This window comes from Girardinichthys multiradiatus, chromosome 8 (assembly GCF_021462225.1).
Source record: "Girardinichthys multiradiatus isolate DD_20200921_A chromosome 8, DD_fGirMul_XY1, whole genome shotgun sequence".
Lineage (NCBI taxonomy): Eukaryota > Metazoa > Chordata > Actinopteri > Cyprinodontiformes > Goodeidae > Girardinichthys > Girardinichthys multiradiatus.
Genome location: NC_061801.1, coordinates 6,015,335 through 6,026,624, shown reverse-complemented (window position 1 = coordinate 6,026,624; position 11,290 = coordinate 6,015,335). Strand labels below are relative to the sequence as shown.

Below are 11,290 nucleotides of genomic sequence, written 5' to 3'. Positions count from 1 at the left end.
ATTTCTCATAATTAAAAAACACTTTCTAACAGAGGATATGCTCTGGCTCTCATAAATCTACACATCCCTGTTCAAATACTTGGTTTTTATTATGTAAATAAATAAAACCTGTACAGTTCAATTAGAAAATAAATGTTTTACAAGGAAAATATAAAACAAATCAATAAAATGATGCAATAAGCTAGTTGTATGAGTATGCGCTCTTAAAATAACACTTTACTGATGCACGTTCAGCATTCAGTCTTCTTTGGAGAGAGTTTATCAGTTATTTACATCTTGACTTGAGAGTATTTGTCCACTCTGCCTCGCACAGCTTCTCTGGATCTTTCAGATGTTTTGTCCCCAGCTTTCTTCAGATAAACCCTGTTGATTTTGTGTCAGATTGAGTACTGGACACTAACTATGCCATTCCAAAACATTTAGTTTCCTCCAGTGAAGTCATTCTTTCATGAATTTGGATGTATGCCTGGACTCACCGTGATCCTGAAAAATAAACCCCCTCTTCATCATTGGCTCTCTGGCAGAAGCCTTGGGGTTTTGAACCTCCAGGCTTTAAAAAAAAAATAAAATAAAAGCTTTTCATTTGATTCCAAACTCCTGGGGTTTTAGCAGGGCTGTGTAGACTTTTGAAAGCCACTATTTACGACATGTAGGCATATGCAAACATCTTAGATGTTGACTTTGATAGTGTTGGTGTGGCTTCCCCAGGAAACTGAACTGCACAACTGGATGAAAGAGAGTAAGAGGGGGGGGGGGGAATATAGAAGATAGTATTTTTTTATCTCATTGCACTTGCATGTTACTTCTGATTTTAGCTTAAACCCTGGAAGCAGCTTTCTATGTTTAAGCTAGACATGGCCCTGAGTTTATTTTTTGTGGCCATTACCTCAAGACCAATGTACGATTGCCTTACTTGACTGGCATGTTCTCTTGTGTTTCCCATTTTAAAGAGGGGCTAATAGAAATGTGGCTTTGTGACACACATGCTACTAATTAAACGCTCCTAGACACCCTGGTCAATTTAAAAAGTTTTTAAAGAAAATACTACAGCTACATTTTAATTTCTAAAATAATCCCTGGTGAATTTGTTAAGGAAACACGCGGGACATTTTACACATGTTCCTTAAGAGGTGCCTGCGATTATGGCGAGCTCGGTATAATTCCTTTATATATTGTACCACATGTCTCTCTAGATGTGATGGTGTAATTTCTATAAATTAATATTTCTTTAAACAAAATAGATTTTTCAAAATAGTCTCCTTCTCATCAAGCATAAATAAGAAAATACAGTTATTTCACTCTATTGTTTATTAGGAAAAAACAATCTGTACAAAATGACAAAAACAGTAGAAAATGTGCATGTATTCAAATACAACAATTCCTTCTGATCACAACATGAGTACACATGATGAGAGGAGCCTCATATTAACAGGACTGACCTGATCCGAGCCTCCTCTGTGGCAGCAGATTTCAGGTCTTAATTACGCCATAATTATCTCGTTATTGTCCTCAGTCTGCGGTGCTGCCATGCGATTAGAGCGGGTTAAACCGCTTGAGGAGTCTCAGTGATTTACATTCATCTCAGCAACACTCATATTTTACAGGACCGTCGCTGTGAACTTCGGAACTCCCAGTCAGCGATCCTGCGAAAATGGATGGGCATCTCCCCAGACTACCCCCCCCCCCCCCCCCCCCCCCCCCCCCCCACACACACACAGAGTGCTCTAGTCGGGTTAGACATAGTGCTTTTTGTCAAACTCCCCGTTGACAGTGATGATCTTGGTGGGAGCCAGTTTGAGGGGAAAGGAGCCACCGACTCCTTGGGAGCAGGAGCAGCACAGCAGTGTCCCGCCGGACAGCAGCAGCGCTGCGGCGGCCCAGCCGATGTAGATGGACGCCCCGATCTCCTTCTTCTGAGCAGGAGGCACCATCGGGTCGTGGAAGCCCACGATGATGTTGTTGGCAATCCAGCAGATGGGCACCAGCACAGAGAGCCCGCAGAAGATGTAGATGATCCCTCCGGCGTACACCACCCTCCTTTTCACTGCGTCGTCCTTGATGCAATTGGTGCACTGCGCCCCGGCCACCGTGACGGTCAGCCCCACGACCCCCAGCACGGCGGAGATGACCGTTAGAGCGCGGGCCGTCTGCAGGTCCTGCGCCAGGGCCAGTACCGAGTCGTAGATCTTGCACTGCATGTGGCCGGTGCTCTGCACCACGCAGGACATCCACAGCCCGTCCCATATGGTCTGAGCCACGACGATGTTGCCCTCGATAAAGGCGTTCACTTTCCACGTGGGAAGCCCGCAGGCGATCATCACCAACAGGGAGCCCGCGACGCACAGCGTCATTCCCAGGGACTCCAAACAGTCCGCGAACATGGTTGTGGTTCTCTTCGTTCTGCTGGTCCCTGAGAGGTGAGATATGCTTTGGTCGTGCTGCTCAGGCTTTAATGCTGGATCAGCTTTTAAAAAAGAGACAAAACACAAAACTTTGGGCCAATCAGCGGCAGAGGCATCTTTGCGTCAGCCTAATGAGGGGAGCATCTGTCACGCACATGAACGGGCGCGAGAACGCTGGATCAGCTGAGTGAAACTGACACCCCACCCACAAGAAAAATCTGCCAAATAGGTTAGTGCTTCGTTTCTGCTGGTTTGTGCCGTTAAAATGTTCGTTTGTGCTGCAATGGTTTCTGAGATATTACAACTTATTAATTTCAGACGATCACATCATGATTGATAGTTTCCAGCCCAAACACAACCTAAAACCCGCCCACCTCAATAAAAAACAGCTCAAATCTCAACCCTTCTTGAACCTCATAATAAGGAATGAGGCGCCATGTTCTTTTAAATGATGAAGTTGGGCTCGGATTTCTATACTATACTGGCAACTTGAGTCACACTCTAGGACAGAGGCAATCCACGACTGTAGCTCTGAATCTGGCTCCCTTTCCTTTCTCCACCTTCAGCATGTTCCTGTCTCTCAGCATCAAGTCAAGGTTCAAGGTGGTGGTGGTGGTGTCATGGTGTGGGGGATGTTTTTATGAATCTCTGAAGAATATTTCAAATACCTTATTGAATCTATGCCCTGAAGATTTAAGACAGTTCTGAAGGCAAAATGGAATCCAACCTGATACCATGGTGTACCTAATAAAGTGGCTGATGAGTGTATTTTGATTAGATGAAGGACACTTGCGGCATTGAGATGATTGACACTTCATTTTTAATTGGACCTGTTAACCCTTATTTATGTTATACACTGCAGATACTGTAAAACCTATTTCAATCAATCATTTATAGAGCACTTTTCACACTCAAAGTGACCAAAGTGCTGTATGAGTCCATACGATTTGAAAGGAAACAAAACCCATAGAAATGACCAATAAGACACAAACACCTTTAATAAATCAAATAAACAACTACAAAATAAAAACACGAACAGCTAAAAACAGAAAAAAAAAAAAAACTAGTAAAAGGAAATGGTCATTTCTACTGCTTCCTTCATAGTGGGTCGCTAGGAAGCTGCAGTCTATGGGCGGGAGGCAGGGTACAGCCTGGACAGGTCACCAGTCCATAGCATGACAACACAGACACACATTCATTCGCAATTTAGAGAGACTAATTAACCAAACAGACATGTTTTTGGACTGTGAGAGGAAGCTGGAGTACCTGGAGAGAACCCACGCATGCACTGGGAGAACATGCAAACTCCATGCAGAAAGAACCCTGGAGAAAGTCAAACACAGGACCTTCTTGCTGCAAGGCAACAGTGCTACCGACTGCGCCACCGTGCAGCCCTAAAAAAATAAAAGTAAATAAAAGCTTTAGTTGGAATTAAAAACCAAAGCAACTTAGAAAAGGCTCTTTCTCCACGGGTCACAAGATGAGTCTTAGGATCGTCTAAAAGCAACAGACGTTCAGATCTCAAACTTCTGGGAACTGGCTTGTAGATAAGGAGGTGGCTGACCATTTAAACATTTAAAAACCAAAATTTAATCTTAAAATCAATCCTAAAATGTACAAACAACTAGTGCAGGGAGGACAATTTGGGGGTAATGTGCTTGTGTTGCTTTTTACCCATTAGCAGACAGGCAGCAGCATTTTGGACCAGCTGCAGGCAACATTGAAGAGAGTTGTCCAACACTGCATAAAGAGAGTTTCAGTTGTCCACTCTCAGGGCAATAAAAGCATGCAACGCCCTGTGAAGGCCACTCTAAGGTAAATATGGTTTGATTTTACGTTTAGATGTTTCTTGTGGAAAATTGCTGAATGCTTTGAAGTGTTTTCCCTGATTCTGGTGTGTGATATTCTTACTCACAGGGACAGGTTTTGGAAATGTGTTCAAGCACGTGACTTATCAAGGTTTTGCCAGAAAAAGGGGTCAGTCTAAAAATGGCATGCGAGGGGTGGAAATCTGCACTGATAAGTGTTTGTATGTTGGCACATCTGATGTTTACTGCAGCAAGAATGAAGCATGCAGATTAGAGATGGGTCACACCCACTGTAATTACTCAGCTGCCGTTAGAGCACACAATCTCAGTGCTGTAGTCATTCTTTCTTATACAGACAAACATGTCGGAATCATAACAGTGCACTTAGAAGGGTTAGTTAGTCTGTTGGGCTTTCCGTTGACTCACCCAATGGGATCCCTTGATAGATAACACAAAATGGAAGGAAGAAGAGGTGTGGTTCAGGGATAACATCTCTTTTCCCTAACACTCAGACCCACTTACCTCAAAAACTGGAGCAGGAGCTGGGACTGAGGCCCTCACAGAAATCACCATCACTGAGTCAGTCCGATCCCTGAGCCAGAATGCAGCAGGGTTTGATCAGAGATCCGCGCCAGCTGATGACACATTACACAGCATTTTAGCCAAATAAGTTTCTGACACAACAGACACAGCTGCAAAGACCCACACAGTGTTCAAATAAATGAGCTTTAACTTTGTTTTAGGTTCAATGGTGTAAGTTAGATATTTAGGTCAAAGTTAGCTGCTTTGACCCAAATGATGCTCCTTGAACTTTCAACATCAAAAGTCCACTTGTGAATGTGCTCCGGGTTACATTTTTCACAAGGAAGTTGGGCATTCAGATTTCCGGATTCAGAGAGCAGTGGGGGAAATGGTCATGCCATACTTAAATGTCCCCTGTGCTTAAATTAGACTATTTCCATTCTGGTTTCTAATTGGTTTTGGCTTTGATCCCCCCTTAGGTCTGTGGAACTCTATGAGATTTGACAGATTTGGATCCCTTCTCAATCCAAAATGACTTTGAGTGACCTCTGGCTGGTGCAAGTTAAATACTGGAAACATACAACTATATTTCCTAATGTTGGGTTTAAACTCTGCGTGTTTGTTTATGTGAGTACAAAGCACAGAACAGAACAGCTTGGTTGGATAGATTCCTGCAGCTCAACTAATTAAGGTTGTCAAGATGCGTCTGTCATTTAAGAAATAAAAGAACAATAAATAACCATGGAAAAGGGTATAAATAATTTCCGACACGTAATTTTTTTAAATTAAGAAGTAAATATAGATTTTTTTTTCAAAAAACAATTCCCCTTTTACACAGTTTTTATTATTTGATTATTTTTTATTATTTATTATTATGTCTCATTACCATCAGAAACAAACTTCTTGGTTAAATTAAATAAATTATGAGTTTAAATATGTTAGGTTGAATGTATATACATTGATGTTCACCATTATCACTCACATGTATTTCTTCTCTATTCTAGTGTTTTGAAACACTCTGCACTCAATTGTTATTTTGGTCTATGTGCGGCTGGTTTTGCAACACCCGAAAGCAGAACCAGCTGATCCTCTTTCCACTCTCTAACTCTGCCTGACCTGTCTTGCACCCCGGTTTGTAACCTGATATGTCTGTTTACTCTGCTGTATAAAATAAACTTCATCGAGACATCACATCTCTGTAGTCCACTACAGATCAGTGTGATTACCCTCGCTGCGAGCAGAAAGAGTCTCTGTGTCGTTCCTCTGAGTCTGACCGTTGGTCTGAGCTGATCACTCACTCCACACCCCAACAAAATCTACCACAAGCATGAATAATTTTAGGATTATCTGTGCTAGTCTATGTTGGAAAAACTGCAAATATTTAATTGAGACTCAGTATCCTCAAATACTTGCCTAATTGGTATCAGGCGTAGAAAGCCTGATTCATACCTAGTTATTTGTGGAAGCGACATAGAGCAGCTGCCTCATGTATGGAGGATGTTAGTCCTCGACGCAGCAATGCAGGGTTCGTCTCCTGACTGACAATAAAGGCCACTATGCCACTATGCCACAAATCTCAAAATCAAAAGATATGTATGCTGAAGATCCTGGTTAGATTGCTTGTTATTTCATTGGCCTGATTTCAAGTCAGCCAACAGCTGAGCCGTTTGGGTCAGACTGCTCAGGTGGTAAATGAGGTTTGGTTGAACAATAGAACTTAAGAGTGCAGAAAACTGTCTTGTGGATGATAAAGTCGGACTAGAAAGTGCCGAAAAGACCATGAAATTGTGTCCTTGTGAAGTTCCACCATCTGGACCTCCATCCGGAGTTTTCATCCAGGCTGTGTCTCTTTGTCACTTCTTGTTCCATCTGAATAGTTCAAACTGTGCCTTAAACAGATACTACAATAATATTAGGGACCACAATGGCCTGCAGGTCAAACTGAAATATAATTTTACTATGTACAAATCACAAACTGTGCCTGAAGGCTAAAATAACAGAAAAAGGACACCAATCAACTAGGCCTGTGAAGAAATGTAAATTGTTCCTACTGTGAAACTTGGAAACTTGAAAATACTGAAGGAAAATGTGTGTATTTGGACGTTCCAACAAGACAATGATCCAAAACACAAGGCCAAGATGACCTGTTAGTGGCTACAGGAGGAGAAAAGGTGAATGTTCTCGATTGGCCATCTCAGTATCCTGACCCCAAGTACCATGGAGCCACTTTCTCAAACGTGCAGTTTAAGAAAGACAGACCAAGAGTTCACAGGAACTGGATTCTTTTTGCCAAAACTGGACAGCTTTACCCTCTGAAGAAAAAAAGAGCCTCATTTAAAAAGGTTTCTCTCATGACTTCTGGCTGTCATTGATGTTAAAGGAGCAACTAAAAGGGGATTATGTAGACATTTGATTGGGGTCATCTGGGTAGTTTTTATTGTCATGATTTAAAAAGAGCAAACACAACAACAAAAAAAAGTTGTATTACACTACCAGTCAAAGGTTTTAGATAAAATTTCTCACTTAATGGACTTCTTTATTTTCATAGCTATTTAAATTGTAGATTATCATCAAAGGCAGCAAAACTGTGAATGAACACATGGAATTATGTAGTAAACAAAAAGTGTGAAATAATTTTTAGATTTTAGATTTTTTGGCAACCTTTGCTTTGATGACTGCTTTGATCTCTTGGCATTCTCACCATGATCTTCATGAGATGGTCATCTGAAATATCAAAGAGTCTTGAAAGAACTTCTTAGAGGTTAATTGAGAGACGGCCAAAGGTTAATATTTCAGTCATCACAGCAAAGGGTGGCTACTTTAAGGAATCTAAAATAAAACATATTTAAAGTTCTTTTACAGTTTTTATTTGCTACTTAAATAAGTCCATTCACTGTTTTGATGCCTTCAATGAGAATCTATGTACAATGTAAATAGTCATAAACATAAAGAAAGCCATTAAATGAGAAAGTGTCTCTAAAACCTTTGACCAGTAATGTATCATTATGAAAAACTACCTAAAAATCTGAAACTCTGCCAGGGTATATAAACTTATGAGCCCAGTAAATACAAATGTGGGGTAGGAAATAATCTATCTGCTAAGACTGTAACTAACTTGTTGGCATTACATACATACTGATGTCCACTTTCAGCCTAAAGTGGATGTCTGTAAGTTGACCAAAAAAAAAATCCTTCCTCCAGGAAAACCCAATCATCTCTTTGTCCGGAAATCCTATTTATGTGTGTGCGAAAACACAAACACACACAAGCACATGAAGTAGAATATGTCATGATGTCACGTAGCAAGTGAATGGGCCATGATTGCTGTGCTCCTATTGGTTAAAAACAGCAAGGAATGTGTCTTAATTAACGCTGAGACAGTGGATGTGCCAGCAGACTCAAGCCAGATGCTTCCGCTTCTCTTTCTTTGGATGAATGTTTATAGCTACTCTAAAAACTACATCCTCCATCTTGAGGCTGTAAGATTGAAAACATCTATTTTGAGTCAGCCGAGTGGAGGTTTACCTTCTGTATTGCCATGTTATATAGCAAGTCAACAACATAAAGCAATGTGGATGGGTCAGTGTTTCACAATGAGTTTTTACCAGCTCTTCTAAATGCTAAAGGTTTTTTTATATTTTGGTATTTCCTCTCTTTTACCCTGCTTAAACTAATTAAAAATCTTTTCCCACTGTGCCATGTACGGCCCCCGCCTTCAACTTTACAACTTCATTGTATTTCATTGAGATTTTATGTCATTTTATGTGTAAACTAATATAAGGTAGCAAACAATTATGAAAAGGAAGGAAAAGGCATTTTTGTCAGGAATAAAATTCTGATGACTCTTCCAGTCACTTTCTGTACTGGTTGTTCTTTGATCACTCATAGCTTCAGTTTCAGGTCTTTGCACAGATTTGTTGCTGGATGCTGCCGACACCACCGAGTAGCAAATCTAGCACACAATGTGTCTTATTCCCACATGAATGAACTGAATCTGCTTTTTCCAGCTATAGAATGTTGCTGTCTGAAGCTGGATGCTTCCGCTCTTCTCTTCCTACAATCTATACTGGTGCTGATGTTTAAGAACTTTAAAATGGCTGTAAGCGCACAAAAGGGGAATGCCATTACATGGTATGAGCATGTTTGCAAAGCAGAATTAACCAAAACAGGACAACACGGACAGGTCAGGGAGAAAGTTGTGAAGATGTTTAAAAGTAGGTTAGGTTGTAAAACAATTTCCCACATTTTTAACATCTCACAGATAAATATTTATTCCATCATGTGAAAATGGGGAGAGTACAGCACAACTGGCAGGCTAGCCAGGGAGAGCATTAATCGGTGAAGCACCTAAGAGGCCCATGGTAACTCTGAAGGAGCCACAGTGATCCACAGCTCAGGTGGGAGAATCTTTTGACAGAACCACTATTAGTCGTGTACTGCAAAACTAACCTATGAGTGGAAAAAGGAAAGCCATTGTTAAGTCCTGTTTCCATTTTGGAGAAACATGGCCCAGCAAATACGTGGACAGATAAGGCCAAAATGTAACTTTTTGTCCAAAAATGGCAGTGATGGCAGTATGGTGCTATGGGGATCCTATTTTTCAGTACTGGCAGTGAAGACGGTAAATACCTGACAATACTGGAAGGAAACCTGTCAGCGGCTAAAAAGACTTAAGACTGGGTTGAAGGTTCTCCTTCCAGCAGGACAACAACCCTTTCCCCTTAAATTTAAGAACTTGATATCTGCAAATGACCATACCTCAAAAGACAAGGCTTGAGTCTTTGTATTGAAAGGTAGTTCTACAAAGTATTGACTCAGAAGGTCAAAAAGTGCACACCGTAATTTGTGTATCATTTTCCTTCAGAATGATGTGATGATTTTTTATTATATCAAATGCCAATAAAATACATTGAGGTTTGTGGTTATAATATGTCAAAAGTTTCAGAGAGCTAGGAATACTTGGAAAAATGAATAACCCTCCAACAGAAATCTACTGCAAACAGTGAGTTCTAATGTGGCATATTAGTCAACTATCACCACAAAACCTGAGCAATCTTTAAATATGTGTATTTAGTGTCAGTGTTACTGCTGTCCTGCTATATATTCCCATACTGTTAAAACAAAGACAATATCATTAAAAAGCATCACAAACCTTTACACTAAGTAGGGGTTTATGACTTAGTCAAATTTTCTTTACTTGTGCTCTAATACTTTATTTCTTTATACCTTTTTCCACTTCCTGCTTTTTAAATTGTTCATTTCATTTTACAATATTTATATTTAGATGCCCAATTGTGCCGGTTACCACAGTTACCGTGATTTACACTTTGATGTGTGTTGTTGCATTTTGTTGTGAACTCCAGGGTTAGTGGGCCTGGTGGGTCCTGCTGCCAGCTGACGTAGCAGCAGTGTGTCAGAGGGCTGAGATACAGTCGTGTCAGGATGTCCGGTCTCTTATCACTTCCCTGTGACTCCATTGTTCTCTGAGCCACTGGGGAATGTTTACATCCTTCTCTTCCACATCAGCGCTTTTTATTATCCAGCATGAAATGTCACCTGCTGATGTTGTTTGGCACACATAGAGGAGGGATGCCTTGTTTTATGGTGTTTTGTTGTGTGTTTGTCCAGTACCAGCATTTGGCACGTGGGCTGGTGGCCTTCAGTTGTATAATGCTGGTTTGTCATCCAAAGTGTTTGAACTTATCAAGTATACTCTGTCAGTTACTCAGTCAGTAATAAATCAACAGGATCGGGACCATAATGACACAGGACTTACATAGTAGTTGACATGCAGTCAGTACATTTTAGCACAATTTAAAGAGATGCTCTAGAAAATGCAGAAAGTGTGCAGGGAAATTTCTAATGGAAGTTAAAAGAGTACATCCAGTTGCAGCTGTTATTGGAAAAATGGCAAGATATCCCTTTTTTTTACTGTAAAGTCAAATTGTGAATAATTTAACTAATGCTGGAGATGGAGATAAGGATAACCTTTGATGATGTGTGGAAGATAAAAGAAGCTTTGCTCCTAGGAGGAGATGCTTGGCCAACTGCTGAGGAGGAAGCATGTTGGCAGACTGTGTGAAGAACATGGGATGCAGCATGCTCATAGATGGACGCTGGCCAAGTGAACCGGGTGTATCTTAGAGCTGTACTACAATGTTTTCTCCTGCTGTTTGACTCCCTAATAACAGAAGGGTAAAGTAAAAGACTACTTTAATCTTGTTTTTGTCTTTTTCTAAATTCAACTGGATGCACTACTCCACTGTCAAATAAAAGCCTTCCATCCAGATAACTAACTTTCATGTTGTTGTGAACATACGAGTTTAAATCCCATGCAGTGATGGATGTAGTGGAGACTGCTACCACCCATTGGCCAGTATATTTGGTTACAATGGAAAACGATTGTAGAATGATGGAAAGACATTGCTGACCAACGAGTTACAATGATTTCAGTGCAAGTGCTCTTGCTGCTTGCACATCAAAATTAGAAAGATGCTGCTCCCCCAGATTCTGTGTGATCTTCTATATCTGAAGGAACATACTGCTTCATTAAAAATT

At 40.7% G+C, this 11,290-nt stretch overlaps 2 protein-coding genes across 3 annotated transcripts in view; one reads left to right on the top strand and one right to left on the bottom strand.

The window, feature by feature from the left end:
* Positions 1–1,725: 1,725 nt before the first annotated feature.
* Positions 1,726–2,393, bottom strand: cldn5b (claudin 5b). Its single transcript, XM_047372822.1, has one exon. The coding sequence runs from the start codon at positions 2,379–2,381 to the stop codon at positions 1,734–1,736; it is 648 nt and encodes a 215-aa protein (XP_047228778.1). The 5' UTR covers positions 2,382–2,393; the 3' UTR covers positions 1,726–1,733.
* Positions 2,394–2,497: 104 nt separating this feature from the next.
* Positions 2,498–11,290, top strand: part of septin5b (septin 5b) — a 76,141-nt gene continuing 67,348 nt past the window's right edge. Inside the window, exons 1-2 of one of the 2 annotated variants that reach the window (XM_047372818.1) lie at positions 2,498–2,631; positions 4,084–4,217. In XM_047372818.1, the coding sequence (XP_047228774.1) occupies positions 4,189–4,217 (29 nt within the window). In that variant the 5' untranslated portion in view covers positions 2,498–2,631; positions 4,084–4,188. The remainder of the gene's footprint in view (positions 2,632–4,083; positions 4,218–11,290) is intronic. The other variant, XM_047372820.1, reaches the window with a different exon arrangement.